This window comes from Heterostelium album (assembly GCF_000004825.1).
Source record: "Heterostelium album PN500 unplaced genomic scaffold PPL_scaffold11, whole genome shotgun sequence".
Lineage (NCBI taxonomy): Eukaryota > Evosea > Eumycetozoa > Acytosteliales > Acytosteliaceae > Heterostelium > Heterostelium album.
This window is the reverse complement of record NW_008805073.1, coordinates 1,140,769-1,160,568: the sequence shown is the minus strand read 5'-3', so window position 1 is coordinate 1,160,568 and position 19,800 is coordinate 1,140,769. Positions and strand designations below refer to the sequence as shown.

Below are 19,800 nucleotides of genomic sequence, written 5' to 3'. Positions count from 1 at the left end.
TTAGCATAAAAAAGATAAAATAAAATAAAATAAGTTGTGTTCTATTTTTGTTTGTACAAATTTTTACAAATAAATATTTATTATTTAATTTAATTTAATTCTTCTTCTTTTAGTTTTCATTTCATTTCTTGTTTGTTTTGTTGTTGTTGTTGGTTGGAGATACTATTATTATTATTATTATTCTAATCCATTTGATTGTTTTTTCTCTTTTTTAAATTGATAAAGAAATATATTGATTTTTTACTTATATAATTAATGATATAAATTGAATGATATATCAATAGAACCATGATGTAATTGCTATTCTTTCGTTTGCGTTTGATACCAAAACTTCATGTGGAACATACTCGGAAAGGAATATTAAGAGACGGTCACCAAGTGGATCGATATCGATGTGCTCACCGAATAGGTGCAATCGTAGTTGTCCAGCATCCTCTGTTTTCCACTGGTTGTTAAGATAGTAGATGCATGTTATCTTACGATTGTTACCGCCGACGAACGAGTCTTTGTGCTTGATGTATCGACCACCCGATTTGTAGATGGCCAGCTGTGACTGTGTGCGATCCGCCAGTTGAAACGACGAGCTTGCACACGCCTCGCTGATCTCAACTCGCAGTTGATCCATGCGCTTCAGCAGTTCGGATATATGTGGCAGACGGCCTTCACTCAGATCCTTGCAGGTCTCCTTGTTGAGCCACATCATGAGGTCGGAACGAATCGAACTGTCGTTCCACTTGGAATCGCCACGACTCATACCGGCTTCTCGCAGCTTGTTTCCTGCGCTATACAATGACATAGATTCCAACTTGGCAGCGCGCAACAACTCTTCTCCTATATAGTTATCGATCACCAGATAACCTTTACTCTCCAACTGACTCAGTTGATCTTTATTGAAAAACGATAGTTTACTACAATCTATATCATTTGTTAAATCAATGAATTTATCACCTATTTTTTTATTATTACTATTATCATCATCGTCACTGTTATTATTATTGTTGTTGTTCCCATTAATGTTTGTTTTTCCTATTCCATTTATTAAATCTAAAATTGCTTTATTACTACTACTACTACTATTACTACTACTATTGTTACTATTACTATTATTATTATTATCTTTATGCTTTACACCATTTAAACAAACATTATTACTTTCATTTTTATTTATATTACTATCACTAATACTATTATTCTTATCAACATTTTCACTATTACTATTGTTATTTACACGATGTATGATACCATCTCCACCTAGCATCGAAAGTATTTGAAGTTTAATATTAGGAGGTAGATTTGTCAAGTTATCCCTTCATTCATTTAATTAAAAAGTATGAAATGTTATATATAGAGTTAATATATCATTTGAATCAGGATTTATAATTTAGATTGATTTCTTCAAGTGTAGTATAAACTTACATTTCTAAAATGTTATTATAATATGTATATTGTATATATGTATCAGAGTTTACAAACAACAAAAACAATAACAACAATAATCTAAAACTTTGTAAATTATAAATTTAATTTTTTTTTTTTTTTTTTTTTTAAGAAAACTAGTTTCTAATTCAATTGATAGGTTGTGACACATAATCAGAGCAAGATGTGTTCAATAATCTTTTTCCTTTTTAACACTTTTTTTTTTTCTCAAAAAAATCTTTAAATCATGCAGGATGTTAGATTCTAAACGATCATCCACATTTTTTATTTTTAAAAATGATCATGGTTTTGGTAGGTTTTTTTTGGAGATAAATTCTGAATTTCAAAAGACAAAATCAGTCCTCATTTTGATTGTCCAGCATAAAAAATAACAACTAATTATGATAGCATTGTGAACAAAAAAACATCAAAAACAAACAACAAAAAAAAAAAAAAAAGGAAACACCTATTTAAAGAAAACTTTTTTTAGTATAGATATCCACATAGTTTTAAAGTTCACTCGCGATCATCATCTTTTACTAAATTTAACCAATCGAATCATTTTTTAAATTGAGGTCCTTCTTTATTTTGGGGTTTTTCCTAAAACAGAGAACTCTCTAACACCACAAACAACAAGAACATCTAGGTTCGAAACACCACAACACAATTGTATTATCATATGGTATTGGGGTTGTTTGGTTTACTCAAAACTTTAACTATTCATTTTTAACTTTGCACAGTTTTATTTTGGAAAAAAGTTAGAGTTATTTTTATACAGTTGAAGGGGTAACAAAAAATGGATAGTTAAATAAAAAAAAAAAATAAAAGGTTAATAAAGATATCAATATGTAATAAATGAAATTATTTTAAAAAACAAACCTGGACATTAGTTTGGATCACTAATAAAAGTAACTAGATTATAATCAGGTCTACATCTAGGTTTGGTAGGTGGTGATGAACATCTGGCATTTTTTGGAACACATTTTTTACTAAGACAACGAGCAGGTCCTCTACTATAAGAATCTCTTCATGAGCACCGCATTTAAAATTGGGATTATGTACAAATGGTTTAGAAGGATCTGGTGAATGGATATAAAATTCTTTGACAATCATATTGTTTCCACTATCAGAACTCTTCCTTTTATTATTGGAGTCTCTATTAGATGAACTAAATGGTTGAACCATGTTTGATCTAACCCTGGGTATTCGTTTCGATCTCCTGTAGATGATATTGATTTTGGAAAAGATTTGTATATTTCCAACCTTAAATTGTTCACCTGGATTTAGGCCAAAGAAAACTGTTGAAAGAGGATCACTAACCTCCATACAGACCACACATTGTTGATGTCAAAAATTAGTATTATTTATGTACTTTATAAAAATAACAATCAATGTCATCTTTGTCAATTTGTAATTAATAAAATTTTATGTGAGAAGGAATTAATAAACATCGAGTACTTCTTTTTAAATTTGACATTACAATTATTTTTAAATCATGATTATAATATATTATTATATCAATAATATATACATGTATTTTCCATTAAGTTTTAGCTTTTATTTTATTTCTGTTTAGATTTTGTTGTTGTAAATAATAAAGGTGAATACATTTCAATCAATACAAACAACACTGTCAAACAAAAGTATCCAAACGATATCGATGCAACTAAAAGATGGAACAATGCTGGTAGATGAACGGGTGGTTCAATAAATTCGAATAAATAATGACTGACCAACATCAATATAATTGTTATCTATAAAAATATAATCATTATTGTTAGAATTGTATTAATATTTAATAAAGTTGAGTTGTTGTTGTTATTGTTGTTACTTACAATTAAGAATAATTTTTTAATGATTGAGTAACTATTCAGTTGATTCAATTTGTTTAACACTTGGTATCCAATAAAGATATAGAGAAACTGACAAATAAAGTATGGAAGAATCAAGCCATCTTTAAAGAGCAGTGGGAACATACTGAACGTAGATACCAATCCAAACAACCAAGATACATAGCCTGACTCCAATACCAAGAGCGATACGGGTAGCAGTGGTAAAAGGATAGTCTTTTCATGTACTTGGAAAGAGAATAAAAAGAAGGCAAAGGCACTGATAATCAATGAATAGATAAACATTAATTGCTGTGATCTATACATTACAACTTTCCAGTTTGATTTTAAATTGGCAGACCAACATTTCTTTATCAATGGGTATACAATGATTGAAATTGCTGCTAATGTTGTAAGAGTACTAATTAAATATATATAGATATATTACAATGATTGATTAGTATTATGTTTGATTATAATAACAATATGTTAATTTAACATACCATAACTTTAAAAGTTGTTCGGGTGAGAATTTTGTTTTAAAATTGATAACAGTGGATGCTACACACCAAAAGTTTGCTACTTTGTCTTCGAATAGTCCTCTCGCAACAGGGAACAATCTAAACAATACTTGTGATGCTTGTTCCAGCGATAGGAATGGTATCCAACATATAATGAATGTAGTGATTACAACAATACCAATTTTAGCAATATTTAATATTGATTTGAATCTGTTTCAATCAAATTCGTAATAAAAAGTAATATTATTTTATATATTAATGAAAGAGAGATAATAGAATCAATAGTTGATTATACTTACATATTACTAAAAGATAAATTGGTAAATAAAAGATAAAAGAAGAATGCCGGTGAATAGTAGAGTGACATCTGCTTGTAATTTAATGATAGTACAAAGAAGAGACTTGCCAACAACTGTTGATTTCTCAAGATAAAAGTTATACCAAACAATGCAAATCCAAGTGATATTCCATTGTATTGGAAATGTCCATGATCTATTAACAACAAAGATGGCTGCATTGAAATGAAAATGAATGCAATTGACTAAAAAGTAATAAAATAAGTAAATAATTGGTTAATAACAATAATCTTTGATGAAAATATATATTTGTTGTTGAACACTTTTGATAATAATACTTACTCTTTTCAATAATGATTGTTCTTTGTAGAACGTTTGAACAAAGAACAAGACTGCTGGCAACCAAATGAGTAGATCCGATACGATTACAGTTGATCTCATGAATAGTTTACTTGATTTACTTTCATATCCTCTCGAAGTATATAGTGCCATTGATTCTGGTTCAACTTTTTCACCACTATAGTAGTAACATTATTTTGTTTGTTATTTAGTTAGTTGTTGTTGTTGTACATATATAAAAAGTGTGTGTTAATCATCTTACATTTTACCAAATAACCAACTTGAATAGGCAGTCAAAGGTGGATAATCCAAACCCCAATACTGAAGATCATTGTTGGTGGTATTGAAATACCATTCGCTGGTAGGTAGTTTAGTTGTTATCTCCATCCAGTGTCTCTGTGCCTCGTAGTCACCAAACATTGGTGGTTTGGCATGACCAGAGTAAGGATGAATAGAGATGGCATATCTAATCAACACTGACAATGATATTAATAACAACCAAACCAATGTTTCACCTCGCTTATTAAATATAGGACTATGATACTTTAAATCTTCTGGAACTGACATTTTTCTAATATTAGAATATCATCTGATTTTTAGAATGATCAACAAGTTGTCCAACATTTTTTAAAACTTTTTTTTTCACCATTGTTTTTTTACTTTTAAATGATGATCATCAAGTTTAATATGTATAAAAACAATTGATTTCATTGTTATATATCTTTTTTGTTGTGATCACAATACAATTAAAAAAAAATAAAAAAAGTAATTGATTGATTGATTGATTGATTGTTTTTTTTTTTTATTTTTATTTTATTTCTTTGATACACCAACTTGAGCTGGTCTAACTAAACGATCATTCAATTTGAAACCTTTCTTTACTACAGTTTTAATGGTGCCAGCGTCACACGAAGCATCTGGAACTTGGAAAAGAGCGTGATGTACATTTGGATCGAACTTCTCACCGATTGGGTCGAATCTGACGACACCGTTGTTACCCATGACCTTCAAAAATAGATTCTCTGTCATCTTGACACCTTCGTATAAATTGCTGAGTTCTTTGTTGGCCTGTAGTTGTTCTGGGGTGAATTGAGCGAGTGCCAATTCCAATTGGTCGACGACCTCCAACAGATCTTTAGTGAGTGATTGTGCACCGAATTTCTTTGCCTTGTCTACCTCTTCCTTACCCCAACGACGAACATTTTCACGCTCCGCTGCAGTATATAAAAGTTGGGTGTGTTTGTCTTCGAGTTGCTTCTTCAAGTCGGCGATTTGCTCTTCCAATGTTGGTTCAGCAGCTGACTTTTCTCCCTCAGCTTGCTCAGTGGCTGGTTTCTCCTCTGCTGCTTTATTCTCAGTGGAGAAATATCTTTGACTATTTAAATAGGATGTTGTTGCTGCTTGATCAACAAACATTCTCAAACCAAATAAATTATTTGATTGTGTTCTCTATATTATATATAAATATATAAATATAAATATAAATTAGGTTAGTTATATTAAAATCAATCATCATGATGTGTAGATATATCATTTCAATAATAATAATAATAAAAAACATACCATTAAATTGGATCTTGATGCCAATCTTAAAGTTGGAATTAAAGTTTTAGCAAAAGTATTCATTTTGTTTTTATATATATATTTATATAGTATAGTATTACTTAGATACTGTTATATTATTTTTATTCTATCAAATTAAAATAAATTAATTTAGATTTGATAATTAATGATTGATAAAAAATATAAATAGTAAGAATGAAAAAAAAAAACAGCACTCACAACTCAAAATCGAATGAAGTCGATTAAAAAAATTCAAAAAAAATTAAAAAAAAAACAAAATTTCAACAACATTCGTTTTTTCTGGTCAGAGTCCTTGACACGAAAAATTTGGTGGTGAGATGCTATGATTTATTTATCCTGGTTGTTTAATGTTTAAAAAAAACTTGATCAAATAATATTAATCTGGTAATAAATCATCTTTGTATAAAAAAAAAAAGGAAACAGTTATAAAAGAATATTATTTTAAATCTATTTTGGTCTGTTTTGTAAATATACAATTCTGGTTAATTCGTTTTAATAGGATATAGTTATATATAATAAAGTATTGTTTAGTTTTATATTTGTGATTTAATTGCATTGGAAATAATCTCGATTGGTGCATTTGTTACTATCATTGAGAATAAAGCTCTAACTCTCCATTCAGGATGTCTCATCACCTGACAACAGCCAACATCTATAATATCGATACCTAGTGGCACACCCATATCAGTCGGTATAAATATTGAATTGACATTTTCTCTATTTAAATACTGAGAAATGAAATTAATAAAAAAAAAACAACAAATAGGTTAATTATTAAGGTACAATTAACATACTGGAACACCAGACAAAGGATCAATGAAATCTGACCAATATGAAACACTATCACTATTATTATTATTATTATCTGATATTGATTTACAAATCTTTGATGCCAATGCTATAAACTAATCAATAAACTATTAGAATTCTTATTGTGTTTTAATAGAGAAATAATAGAAATCATATTTTTACTTACGGTATTTGCAACTTGTTCACGTTCTACATCAGTTCTATCAGAGTATCCACTCATTGGTAGAGTTGTAGGTGTCCAAACTAAAATCAAATGTATAGGTTGTTGTTTTGATAGAATCTCTGTGATTGGTGTTGGAAACAATTCCTTAAGGTTGGTCTGAAGGTCTTTACTATTACAAAGTTTAATTGTGAATCTTTTATTTAATGCTTCTATATATTCTTCAACATCCAACATCATTACACTATTATTACTACTACTATTACTAGTACTATTGTTATTATTTTCATCTATAGATGTAGACATTCTATTATATATTCTACAATAAAGTTTATTTACAATTATAAAAAAAAAAAATGTAAATTTTGTTTGAATACCACTACAACCACTAAAAGAAAGTTGAGATATGACGACTTCTCTGACGGCACTGGTGTCACCTAATTTGTGATTCAATTCATGAAAAATAAATAATAAAATAATCATAAAAAAAAAATAAATTAAATTATTATTTTTAGAATATATATAATTATTTATATATATATGTAATATAATGAATGTAATAAGAGAGATTCAAAGTATAAATAAAAGGGAATTGGAGAGAGGTGTCTCTGATAAAGCATCTTGGCATCAAGATTATGCACATAGTCCGTGGGTGTATGTTGGTGGAATGCCCTTTGAGATGAACGAAGGTGATATCATCGCTGTCATGAGTCAGTACGGTGAGATCGAAGATTGCAACATGGTGCGAAACAAAGAGACCGGTAAATCACAGGGTTTCTGTTTCATCAAATATGAAGATCAGAGATCGACCAACTTGGCCGTAGATAATCTCACCGGTTACAATATCATGGGTAGATTACTTAGAGTGGATCATGTAAAAGATTATCGTCGTCCGAAAAAGAAGAATGATGATAGTGATAGTGATGATCATAAAGATAATAATAATAATAACAATGAAACAGATACAGAGAGTGATTATGAAAGTGATAGTGATACTGACGATAAAAAGAGAAAGAGAAAAGAAGAAAGAAAAGTGAGAAAAGAAGAGAAGCGTTTAAAGAGATTGAACGAGACACCTGAGGAAAGAAGATCAGAGAAAGAAAGAGAAATCAGAGAGAAAGGCTGCAAAACGTTTGAAAAAAGAAGAAAAGAAGCAGAGAAAAGAAGCAGAGAAATATAAAGATAAAGAAAAAGAGAAAGATCATGATATTAAGCAAGAAACCAATGATCATTCTCGAGATAATAATAATAATAATAATGACAATAATATTCATAAAGATGATAGAACTCAGAGTAGTAAAGATAAAGAAAATCAAATGAGAGATCATCACGACAATCATCGAGATAGAGACCGAGACAATGAAAGAGAAAGAGAAAGAGAAAAAGAAAAAGATAGAGAAAGTGACAGAAACAAAGAAAGAGATAGAGAAAGAGATAGAGAAAGAGATAGAGAAAGAGACAGAGATAGAGACTATAGGGATAGAGACAGAGATAGAGATAGAAACTCTAGAGATAGGGATAGGGATAGGGACTACAGAGACAGAGACAGAGATAGAGACAGATATAGAGAGGACCGTGATAGATATAGAGATCGTGACAGATACACAAATGATAGAGATAGAGATAGATCTAATCAATATAGCAGTGGCAGTAGGAGATAAAGATAATATCAATATATCAAATAAAATACTGTATTTTTTAAACATTATTATTATAGATTTCCATTTTTAAATTGATTATAATAAAGTGATATAATGACAATCTATTGATGATGATATATTTCTTTCCTTTTATAATTTAGTATACATTTTTGTTTATTTATTCATGTTTAACTTGATTTACAACCATTAAAAAGTAATCGTTATCTATAAAAATAATTTGAAATGAAATATATATATGTATTAGTAATGTTGATTTAAAGATCATCATCATCATTATGATTGATTATAACAATAATCTGTTATGATTGAAAGAGAGATAGATTACCAGGTGAAACCATTATATCATTATCTTGTGATCTAACTCTAAAGAAAGATACTTGATCTTTTTCGTCGTTTTGCTTCAACAATGTTGATGCACGTGGAAATAGATCGAGAATCAGTTTAGAGTATTGCTGTGATGTGTCGTTGTCAAATGTAGATTTAATCACTGATCCATTCTTGTTGATGATTAGAATACCTTTTACACCTTTGTGTGTCTGTAACTTTTTGAATGTTTCATCAACATTTAAATCTGTAGTCTGTAATATATATATAACATTATTAATAAAGATGAAAAGTTAAATCATAATATATATATTATTAATAACTAATTTATTTACCATCTTATCTTTATTGTATTTTTCTAAAAATATATATATATATTTAAATATCTGATTAAAAAAAAGGTTGCACAATGAACTTAAAGAATTTTAATTTTCATTAAAAATTATAATTATTGATTATCAATTAAATCTGAAATTCATCTATAACTAAATATCAAAATATTCATTTCCTATAAGATAGTCGATAGTCTGATATTTTTAGATTATATAATAATGGTAACAAACAGATAAATATACTTTAACTTTTATTTATATATATAATATATTTTATTAACAAATTCAGCGGCTTTAAAAGAAAGAAAATCAAAAGTTTGTTTTTAAAGTTATATTATTTTAATAAATACACATTTCTATTTTATTTTATTTTATTTTATTTGATGGATTGTTGTTGTTGTTGTTTTTAATTAATTATACCTATTTTAATGGTATTTTTTGTTGTTTTAATTATTTGATTTTAAGCTTGAGTGATGACGAAACCTGGCTTGACCATATCTCTGGTGAGATTACCTGAGATGTTTGTTAAACTGAATGCAGTAATATCACCTACGACAGCCTCGTTCATTCCACCTTGCATCATTTCGAATTGCAACATGGTACCTTTGATGTTCAACTCTTGGATAAGGAGAAGCATTCCTGGCTTTAAGACACCTGACTCTACAGTTCCTTGTGGAATAACTTTGTTATCAACAAAATAACAATCTGTAACAACGATTCTTAATGACATTTTATTTCTTTTAATATTTGTATTTGAATTGAATTAGTATTTTAAAGCTTTTATATAAATGTTGTTTGATGGACTCAAAGTGTTAACTACAATAAAACAAGATTCTCAATTTTTAATATTTTGATATTTGTGAAATCTTTATTATTTAAAAGTCGAAATATCTCTTTTTTTGAACTCGGAAATTCATAATAAGTTAAGACTATACGTCATCCAATATATAATAGACTTGAATCTCATCAGTGAAATCTATCTTTTCGACCAGTCAACTCTACGTCTGCGACCAGAAAAAATCTTGATTTTTAAATCAATGGTTTTTCATATTTCCAAAAAAAGTAAATCGATTTGAGTTCAATGACATCATCACCATCATCAATCTATTTTAAAATTAAATATTTATTTTTTTAAAACCTGAACTTCAACAAATTTAATAAAAAATAGAAATATATAATAAGCAAAAGTCATCGTTTTTTTATTATTTTGGAAAAACAAAAATTCACAAAAGAAATTGATAAATTTTCTTGAATGTTTTTTTTTTTTTTTTTTTTGAAAACGAAAAATATACGTTAAAAATTTTCAAAAAAGTCTTTAATAATTATTTTCCTTTAGTATTGTTATAATTAATTAATACCTATTGATTAACTTTTATGTTAGTTGATTATTTGTTGATTTGACTTTACCTTTACCTTTATTTTTTATAATTACAAGTGTTTGTTTGAATATATTATTATCATTAATTAGATAGATCTATTATTCAATTATTTTTTTTAAAATTTAACTTAATAACTAGTTTATTTTAAATTTACAAAAAAAAACAAACAAATCAATACCCAATTACTTTTTTTTAGAATCAATAAGATCTTTATATATTTCGTAACTATTTTCGTAACTCTTAGTAGAGCCTATTCGTTCAGTAGATAGATAGTTGATGATCATTTTTGAATCTGTTCAAACTTTCACTCATTAAATACTACTACTACTACTACTACACAAACTTAAGTTTTATATTTTTATCATTTTTCATTATAATTAAATTAACCAAAACTAAATTAGTTGTTTTGGTTTAAATTTATTTATTTGTTTGTTTGTTTTTTTTTAAAAGAGAAAGAGAGAATATATAAGATAATATAACTATAGAGAATATATAAATATAATTAAAACAAAAAAAAAACCAAGTTAAAATAATATGGGAATTCCAGCATTCTTTAGATGGATGGTTGATAAGTACAACGGTATTATCGTACCAACGAAAGAACCGAGACACCAAGATGGAAGTAGAGTGGTTTGCGATAATTCAGAACCCAATCTCAATGGAGAGTTTGATAATCTGTACTTGGATATGAACGGTATCATTCATCCTTGTGCACATCCCGAGCAAGGTCCCAAGCCAAGAAACACACAAGACATGATGGATTCGATTATGGAGTATCTCGACTTGGTATTCGCCATCGTTCGTCCACGTAACCTCTTGTATATGGCAATCGACGGTGTTGCACCACGTGCCAAGATGAACCAACAACGTTCACGTCGTTTCCGTTCTGCTCTAGACGCTCGTCTCACCCGTGAGAAAGAAGCCAAGGAACTCATGGAGAATATCGCCAACGGCAAGATGTCAGAGTCCGAAGTAGAGGCACTCCAAAAGGCAAAAGATGAGAAATTCCACTTTGACTCTAACTGTATTACACCAGGCACCATGTTTATGGACTTGGTTGCACTGACACTACGTTCTTATGTCGCCGAGAAAGTTAGTACTGATCCAGCTTGGAAGAATGTAAGTAGTTCATTAATTATAATTATTATTATTAATACATATATATATGTATCGTTTTTAAATAAATAGATTGTTGATATTAACTTTGTTATTTTCTGAAATCAATAATAATAATAATAATAATTAGTTGAAAGTTATTATTTCAGATGCTAGTATTCCAGGTGAAGGTGAACATAAGATTATGGATTACATTAGAAAGCAGAGAGCACAAAAAGACTATAATCCAAATCAAAAGAATGTAATCTATGGTTTGGATGCAGATTTGATTATGTTGGCGTTGGCTACTCACGAACCAAACTTTGAGATTCTTCGTGAGTTTGTGCAGACCAAGGGAAGGAAGCAACAGAGCACTCCAAAGGAGATGCAGGGTGGTGACGATGGCGAAGAGGAAAAGAAGGATTTCCTCACCAAAGACTACCAGTTGCTCAGCTTGAATCTCTTCCGTGACTACCTGGATTCCGAGTTGAAATGCTCTCCGGCGTTTGGCTTTGATATAGAGCGTGTGATCGACGATTTCATTCTGATATGTTTCTTTGTTGGTAACGATTTCCTGCCGCATTTGCCATCGCTACAGATCAACGAAGGTGCTATCGATCGTATCATGAAGATCTACAAGGATTTGCTGCCGACGTTCGACGACTACCTCACAGAGGATGGTGAGTTTAGCATTGATCGTGTCGGTAAGATCTTTGCCAAGCTTGCAATGGTCGAGGAAGATATCATGATGAGAAGAAAGAGCAAGGAGGAAGCAATGATTCGTCGTAAAGCTAGAATGGACGGAAACTTCCAGCAACTTCAAGAGGATCCACAGTCACTCAATTTGAATTCTGGAACTACAAAGCAACATCAAGAAGCAGCAAAGAATCTACTCAATGAAATATTCACAGAGACAGACGATACCCAGCGTCCAAACAAAAAGTTGAGAGTGGAAGATGGTGCCGCCAACAAGAGTGCCGCTGCCAAGATTCGTGAGGAATTGCTTGCACAAAAGAAGGGAACCACTTCCAATAAAGATGCTGCCAAACAGTTACAACAATCGATTGTTGAGCAATCTACTACTGCTCCAGCTGATGGCAAGAAGAAGGGTGAGAAGAGAGGTGCTAAAGTAATTGAGATTATGGAGGTTCCAGTCGAGGAAAAGAAACTACCAAGTGGAAACAAAAAGAGAAAGCATGGAGAGGAAGAGGAAGAAGAGCAATCCAATTCCAATGGTGGAGAAGGACAGTCACTAGAATCATCGACATTCATCGATAGAATGAAAGATGTTAAAATCGGTACCAAAGGTTGGAGAGAGCGTTATTACAATCATCATTTCGAATCGGAGGCCAAGGAGGACGACAATGTTGTTCTTCATGTCTGTCAGAGTTATATCGATGGTCTGGCATGGGTATTGAAATACTACTACAAGGGTTGTGCATCTTGGGGTTGGTATTATCCATATCACTACGCACCATTCATCATTGACATCTCTGAGAATATCGAGCTGATCAAGCCAGCCACCTTCGACTTGGGTTCACCATTCCGGCCATTCGAGCAGCTAATGAGTGTCTTGCCAAAGGAATCTGGTCAATTCGTTCCAAAGCCATATCAAAAGATGATGGGTATCGACGATGGCAGTGGCGATGTCTCACCAATCATTCATTTCTATCCATCGAATTTCATGATCGATGTGCAACCATCTCAACCAATCTGGAAGGGTGTATGTCTGCTACCGTTCATCGATGAGAAGGAGCTACTCTCCTCATTAAAGTCACTGGAGAACAAACTGACCGACGAAGAGAAATTCAGAAATTCTCAAGGTGCCGAGTTGCTCATTGTCAACAAAGATCTCAAGTTGACCAACGACGAAAACGCAGCAGACAAAGATCATAGCTCCATCGACTCAAAGGTGTCTCCAAACTTCTTGGGTGACATTTCTAAGCTACCTGAGCGAATCACCAAGAAGCTGCCACCGATGCAGAGTGCCATTGCCTACTCCTACGAGAATCCTGCCTATCCCGAGGGTTATGTATTCAAATCAGAGATGTTACCAAATGCCGTAAAAGCACCAAGAACTGATATCACCTCACTTCGTTTCTCTATTCAAAACAGTGCCGCCAATAGAATGATTAATCATGCTGTAGATTCCAATCAATACAAAAACAAACATTTCAATAGAAATCAAGGATACAATAATCAAAATAATAATTATAACAAGAACTATAATAATCAAAATAATAATTATAACAACAACAACTATAATAATAATAATAACAACTATAACAATCAATATCAAAATAATAATAATAATTATAACAACAATAATAATAATTATAGCAATCAAAACTATAATAATAATTATATTCAAAATAATAATCCATTCAATAACAATAATAGTAATTATAATCAAAACAATAACTACAACAACAATAATAATTACAATCAAAACTATAATAATAATAGCAATATGAATTATAACAATCAAAATATGATGAATTATAATAATAATCAAAACAACTTTAATAGTAATTACAACCAAAACAACAATAGTTATAACCAGAACAATAACTACAACCAGAACAACTATAGTAATCAATCCGTTATGAGCTATAATCAACAACAACAACAACAACAGTGGAATCAACAACAACAGCAACCACAACAGAATATTATGAACAACTCAAATCAACAACAACAACAGTTTAGACAAAATCAAAACTATAATAATAATGGTCAGCACCAAAGAAGAAATAATAACAACAATAATAACAACAACGGCAATAATAATCAACAACCACAAAGGAGTAAATACAATCCCTTTGCAAAACTTAAGAAATAAAATAAATCGAAATAATTAGGTACAAGACACCAAATTATGTGTTTCATATTTTGACATTTGATAAACCAATATTTTTTGGGGAAAGAAGACAGATCTCTAGAATTGTTATTATTTTTACTTTCGATGCTCCACTTCCTTAACTCTATAGTCTTTGAGATAATTTGATTTGGAAAGAAAAAAATAAAGATTGAAAAGATATTCAATCATAACCATTATTGTTGATTTGGTTAGGGTTATAAGTATTTATTTATTAACATTTCAAATATATTATATTTTAAAAAAATGATGGAATTAATTAATTGTTTCCAAAAAATTAGTTAATAGAAAAAAATAAGTCCGTTCACCTACTCATTCGTCTCACTGTTATGATTATTTAAAATTTAGTGCAATTTTATTGTTTAGTCTTTCATCAAAATACCAATGATGACACCAACACTCTTACCACTGTCAAGGAAATCCCTTTGCTCCCAATAGGAGATGGCACTCTTGAAATCTTCGGTCAAAACGTCACGGTTGTGGAAGATATTGATAATCTCCTTCAAGACAACTTCGATAATTCCATCAGCACCTTGTGACAACTCAGTACCAATAGCTTTAATCTCTTTGATGAAAGTTTCAACTCCACATTGCTCGAAGGCAGCAGTCAATTGAAGAATACCGTAACCAAAGTCCTCAATACCATTCTTTACCATTTTGATTGATTTATCAGAGATACCCATCTTAATTGAGTCAAATCCTGATCCAAAATCAACCAATGTGGCATTCAAGTCGTTGAAACAAACAGTTGAGTTTTCATTAATAGTGATCTATTATTTTTTTTTATAGATATTAATATTTTGTTAGAATTGTTTCAGTTGAATATTTGAAAAACATTTATATATTTTTACCTCTAAACCATAACCAACACCCATTAAGAAATTGGCAGCGTCAGTCCATCCACTGTTTTCACTGCTAGATCCTCCCATTGAGGAACCACTCAAGCTTGAGCTCGAACTTGAGCTTGAGCTTGAGCTTGAACCTGATCCTGAACCTGATCCAGATCCAGAAATACCTGAACCAGAGATAGCTGATCCAGAAATTGAACCAGAGATCTGGGCAGAGGCAATAGCAATAACAATAGCAACAAATACAATACCAGTTAACTTCATTTTGTTTTTTTTTTAATATTATAAAAATGTAAAAAACAACAAAAAAAAATCAAAGTTAAGATGGTTTGCCTCACGAACCAAAAAAAAAAAAAAAAAAAAAAAAAAAGTAAAAATCGAAAAAAACAAAACAAAAAAAAATCTCGAAAATATCTTTCTCGCGAGCTTTGGTAAAGTAATTTTAGAGAATCCCAAGATGGATGAAAAAATTGTAATGAAATTTCAAAAAATATTTATTATTTTGTGAATTTGAATTTTATACATTTGATTTGTTGTTTTATTTAATGTTTCATGTAGGCTTCAATCTCCTCAACGGTTCTTGGAACCATCTTTGAGAAGTTTTCACAACCGGTGGCGGTGACCAAGACGTCATCTTCGATTCTGACACCTCCAAAGTTTCTGAAACGAGCCAACACATCTCTGTTGAAGAATCTGGCCTTGCTTGGGTCAGCGAGTGCTTGGTCCAACAAATGGTCGATGAAATAACATCCTGGCTCGACAGTGATGAACATGTTTTCAATGAGGGAACGGGTGGTACGCAATGAGTTGACCTTTGGCTTGGCGTCACCTTGGTAACCACCGACGTCATGAGTATCCAAACCAAGCAAATGACCGAGACCGTGTGGGAAGAAAACAGATCCAATCTTGTTTTCAACCAACTCTTCGAGGCTACCTACAAGGATACCACCGGCGAGCAATCCACTGAGGATACGGTTCTCTGCCAACTTGTGCATGTCGATCCACTCGACACCTGGCTTCATAGCCTTGATGACAGATTGCGAGGCATCCAAAACGGCATTGTAAACAATCTTTTGATCTTCAGTGAACTTTCCGTTCGCTGGGAATGAGCATGTGACATCGGCAGTGTATCCGTGGTATTCGGCACCCATATCGTAGAGACACATTGCACCGTCACGAATAGTGCTGGCATTTGGCTCACCGGCGTGACCGTAGTGAAGTACACTCGAGTTCTTGTTGGCAGCGCAAATACAAGTGTATCCGACGTTACGGCAACCGAAATCGTGGTAAGCGTGATACAAGAAGATCGACTCGCATTGGTACTCCTTCATTCCAGGACGGATCTTACGCATCACTTGCATGTGTGACTTGCAGGTCGACTCTACCGAGTAACGGAGAACCTCGATTTCCTTTGGTGTCTTGAAGACACGGCACTCTGCGACATAGGGGAAAGCAAGAGTAGTATTGACCTTGAACTCCTCGATACCCTTGAAGGTGAGTGGTTCGGTGTGGTTGTGACTATCAGTGTTCAAACCGGCAACAGTGTAGAGGGTAGAGCAGTTCAAATTCTTCAAATAAGCAGTCATCTCATCGGCAAACTCGACATTGTCAACCAAGAATATCTTTTTGTAGTACTCTTTCGAGTGGATTTGACCCAACCAAGTGGCATATTCAGCTGGCAAACGTGGAATGAACAAAGTCGAGGTTGGATTCTCTTGGCTATCCAATGCGACAACACCATAGCAATCTGGCATATCAGATCCAAATGCCCAGAAGAAGAACTTTTCTTGTCTAAACAATGGTTCTATAGAAGTAAAGTTTTAAAATTTAAACATATGTTAAGCGTAATGACCTATAGCGATAGATAGATAAACACAATGTAATATACATACCATGATCAGTATCATATGCAGTTGTTGATTTACCAGCTTGGAATAATACAAAGGAATTTGGTTCAATTGAATCCTCTTTTAGAAATGTGAATGATAGATTGCAATTATTATTAGTTTAATAGAAATAAATATAAAATAAAATGATAACTTACTATCCTTTGAAGTGAGAATAGACTTTGCTAATCTTTGTCTGTTCTCTCTGTGTAATACAAGTGGTACCTTCAAGGTATCATTACCCAACCAATAGTAACCTGGTGAATAATGAGAATCCTTATGAGTTTCTTCACAACAACCGTCAGACATATTTTGTTTATATAATTATTTGATTAAATTAATTTACAACAAATAATGTTATGATGAATAATTTATAGTTTTTTTAAGATTGTAAATAATTAAAAAAAAAAATAAAAAAATAATCTTTTTTTGCTATTTAAATTTAAACAAATATCATAATGTTTGTTGATGTTTTGTTTTTGACAAACCACAATGCAAAACCAATGTTTCCCACCAAAAAAATTTTGTTGAACAATCAAATTTGGAAATTTCAAGTGAATTTTTATTCGGTTTTCGAAAACCACCCAGGGTATAAATTAGTATAATGTATATGATTATCGGGATTTGTGTAAACAATTGTAGTACTATATCACCTCTATTTTCAACATCATAGTGTATAATATTCTCGAGAAAATAATTGTTAAAAAAAACTAGATCTAATCTGCAGATTCAAAAAAAAAATAGTGTTCTTAAAAAAAGTAAAATATTATATTTAATACTATCAGTTAACCAACTACATTTTAAAAAATTATTATTTAAATTATTAAAAAAAAATAGTGTAGCTCAAACTCTTGTTTTATCTATCATACAAACTCTTCAATTGAGTCAACTACTACTTCAGTTAGTTAATCATTGGGAGGATATTAACTATCATGTCGTCATTAAGAGTTATTTTATACTAAAAGTATAGTTAAACTCCAGTGATACCTAGTTGTTTTCAAGTTCATACTCGTAATTTCAGTTTCGTCTGTGATCATTTGGAGATCATTTATTTATCTTTTTTATTTATTTTGAGATGAGATATTTAATCAGACAAGCCCTTCAAGTTAACTACCTTTCCGGACCATGTTTAATCATTGGGATGATATTAACAATTTTGTCATCATTAAGAGTTATTTTATACTAAAAGTATAGTTAAACTCCTGTGATATCTGGTTTGTATTGACAATATACATGTTCATATACGTAATTTCAGTGTCCTCCAATCTTATGGGAGGACTCAACGAGATTTTGATTAAATTTTGCACCAAATTTTTTAAGTAATTTTAACAAACGAACGAACAAAAGACAACGTTACAATTTTGTAAATAACATTTTTTTTTAAATTTAAAAATAAATAAATAACTATATATATATATTTTATTACATTATATTACAATTCTTTTTTCTTTTAGATCTTACTCTAATATCATTATGATTATTATTATTATTATTTAGTTCTATATTTTCATTGGTGAGACGCGCACCATCTCTACCGATGACTTTTAAAAGTGAAGATGCGGTTGGTGGTCGTATTGGTTGACTCTGTAGCCATAGTTCGTTCAGTGTTCTCGGTAGTACCAAATCTCTCTGTGCGTTGAAATTATAGCTACTGCCAAATCTGAGTTTAAATTGTAGTTGGAACTTTAGATATCGTAGTTTCGGTGGGATTACACCCTCTCTAATGGTATTGGGACACCAATCGTTGCCAAATGTCAGACTGACAAGAGAATCTGGCAGTACATTTGGTAGGAGAGTAGCTTTGTAGCGAGCACCGAATACTAAAGTTTCAAGGTTACCTGGTATGGAACCTTGTTCCAATGGCTGATTGAACGACAGACCAAAGGTGAGTGAAACGAGAGAGTGCGGAAGAATACCCGGTTCAATAGGTTGATTGAAATCCTTGCAGAATACCAATTCCTTTAGAGACTCTGGGAATGTATTGGGCAACAGTGGATGATTGAAACTGTTTCCGAGGGTAAGGTGAACGAGGTTAGGTGGAAGAATGTTTGGAAGAAGCGGTTGATTATGATTGAGACGCAACTGCGTTAGAGTATCCGGGAGGAATCCGGACTGCAACGAATGCTGGTGAAACTGTAAGTGGAGAACGAGTGTAGTTAGATTGGGTGGAAGTTGTTCGATTGGTTCGGCGTTCTCGTAGCTCAGAGACAGACTCTTGAGCGACGAAGGAAACAAGTTGGCAGAGTCAATAGCGTGTTGATAAGAGTATTTAAAGGTGAGTGACTGCAGTGATGCCGGGAAGCAGTGAGCTGGCAATGCATGATCTTTGTGCGTGCAAGACATTGTCATTGCTCTGAGATTCCGCAGCGCCGAGAACGATTGGAATGCATGCGAATAGGCATCGCCAATCTGCAACTCTGTCAGCGACTGCGGCAGTGAATC

The 19,800-nt window shown here is 31.6% G+C and overlaps 11 protein-coding genes across 11 annotated transcripts; 2 read left to right on the top strand and 9 right to left on the bottom strand.

Moving 5' to 3' along the window:
• Positions 1 to 277: 277 nt before the first annotated feature.
• On the bottom strand, positions 278 to 1,978 carry PPL_09831 (uncharacterized protein; the record flags this gene model as incomplete). Its single annotated transcript, XM_020580620.1, has 4 exons — positions 278 to 445; positions 481 to 599; positions 757 to 1,251; positions 1,957 to 1,978. The coding sequence occupies 4 exons, from the start codon at positions 1,976 to 1,978 to the stop codon at positions 278 to 280; spliced, it is 804 nt and encodes a 267-aa protein (XP_020429207.1).
• Positions 1,979 to 2,302: 324 nt separating this feature from the next.
• alg6 (ALG6/ALG8 family glucosyltransferase) lies at positions 2,303 to 4,968 on the bottom strand (the record flags this gene model as incomplete). The annotated part of the gene is made up of 7 exons (XM_020580619.1): positions 2,303 to 2,426; positions 3,043 to 3,170; positions 3,429 to 3,666; positions 3,749 to 3,976; positions 4,066 to 4,307; positions 4,405 to 4,579; positions 4,664 to 4,968. 7 exons carry the CDS (start codon positions 4,966 to 4,968, stop codon positions 2,303 to 2,305), a joined length of 1,440 nt encoding a protein of 479 aa, XP_020429206.1.
• Positions 4,969 to 5,214: 246 nt separating this feature from the next.
• Positions 5,215 to 6,027, bottom strand: grpE (nucleotide exchange factor GrpE; the record flags this gene model as incomplete). The annotated part of the gene is made up of 2 exons (XM_020580618.1): positions 5,215 to 5,850; positions 5,965 to 6,027. The coding sequence occupies 2 exons, from the start codon at positions 6,025 to 6,027 to the stop codon at positions 5,215 to 5,217; spliced, it is 699 nt and encodes a 232-aa protein (XP_020429205.1).
• Positions 6,028 to 6,518: 491 nt separating this feature from the next.
• PPL_09828 (uncharacterized protein) lies at positions 6,519 to 7,261 on the bottom strand (the record flags this gene model as incomplete). The annotated part of the gene is made up of 3 exons (XM_020580617.1): positions 6,519 to 6,713; positions 6,780 to 6,883; positions 6,958 to 7,261. 3 exons carry the CDS (start codon positions 7,259 to 7,261, stop codon positions 6,519 to 6,521), a joined length of 603 nt encoding a protein of 200 aa, XP_020429204.1.
• A 244-nt stretch (positions 7,262 to 7,505) lies between these two features.
• PPL_09827 (IST3 family RNA-binding protein) lies at positions 7,506 to 8,616 on the top strand (the record flags this gene model as incomplete). Its single annotated transcript, XM_020580616.1, has 2 exons — positions 7,506 to 7,988; positions 8,050 to 8,616. The coding sequence occupies 2 exons, from the start codon at positions 7,506 to 7,508 to the stop codon at positions 8,614 to 8,616; spliced, it is 1,050 nt and encodes a 349-aa protein (XP_020429203.1).
• Positions 8,617 to 8,773: 157 nt separating this feature from the next.
• Positions 8,774 to 9,278, bottom strand: dlcC (roadblock/LC7 domain-containing protein; the record flags this gene model as incomplete). Its single annotated transcript, XM_020580615.1, has 3 exons — positions 8,774 to 8,820; positions 8,942 to 9,194; positions 9,276 to 9,278. The coding sequence occupies 3 exons, from the start codon at positions 9,276 to 9,278 to the stop codon at positions 8,774 to 8,776; spliced, it is 303 nt and encodes a 100-aa protein (XP_020429202.1).
• Positions 9,279 to 9,732: 454 nt separating this feature from the next.
• PPL_09825 (uncharacterized protein) lies at positions 9,733 to 10,002 on the bottom strand (the record flags this gene model as incomplete). Its single annotated transcript, XM_020580614.1, has 1 exon — positions 9,733 to 10,002. One exon carries the CDS (start codon positions 10,000 to 10,002, stop codon positions 9,733 to 9,735), a length of 270 nt encoding a protein of 89 aa, XP_020429201.1.
• A 1,183-nt stretch (positions 10,003 to 11,185) lies between these two features.
• Positions 11,186 to 14,588, top strand: xrn2 (5'-3' exoribonuclease; the record flags this gene model as incomplete). The annotated part of the gene is made up of 2 exons (XM_020580613.1): positions 11,186 to 11,770; positions 11,898 to 14,588. 2 exons carry the CDS (start codon positions 11,186 to 11,188, stop codon positions 14,586 to 14,588), a joined length of 3,276 nt encoding a protein of 1,091 aa, XP_020429200.1.
• A 398-nt stretch (positions 14,589 to 14,986) lies between these two features.
• On the bottom strand, positions 14,987 to 15,736 carry PPL_09823 (uncharacterized protein; the record flags this gene model as incomplete). Its single annotated transcript, XM_020580612.1, has 2 exons — positions 14,987 to 15,394; positions 15,476 to 15,736. 2 exons carry the CDS (start codon positions 15,734 to 15,736, stop codon positions 14,987 to 14,989), a joined length of 669 nt encoding a protein of 222 aa, XP_020429199.1.
• A 278-nt stretch (positions 15,737 to 16,014) lies between these two features.
• pepD (aminopeptidase P family protein) lies at positions 16,015 to 17,667 on the bottom strand (the record flags this gene model as incomplete). Its single annotated transcript, XM_020580611.1, has 3 exons — positions 16,015 to 17,276; positions 17,365 to 17,439; positions 17,517 to 17,667. 3 exons carry the CDS (start codon positions 17,665 to 17,667, stop codon positions 16,015 to 16,017), a joined length of 1,488 nt encoding a protein of 495 aa, XP_020429198.1.
• Positions 17,668 to 18,780: 1,113 nt separating this feature from the next.
• On the bottom strand, positions 18,781 to 19,707 carry PPL_09821 (FNIP repeat-containing protein; the record flags this gene model as incomplete). The annotated part of the gene is made up of 1 exon (XM_020580610.1): positions 18,781 to 19,707. One exon carries the CDS (start codon positions 19,705 to 19,707, stop codon positions 18,781 to 18,783), a length of 927 nt encoding a protein of 308 aa, XP_020429197.1.
• Between the last annotated feature and the right edge of the window lie 93 nt (positions 19,708 to 19,800).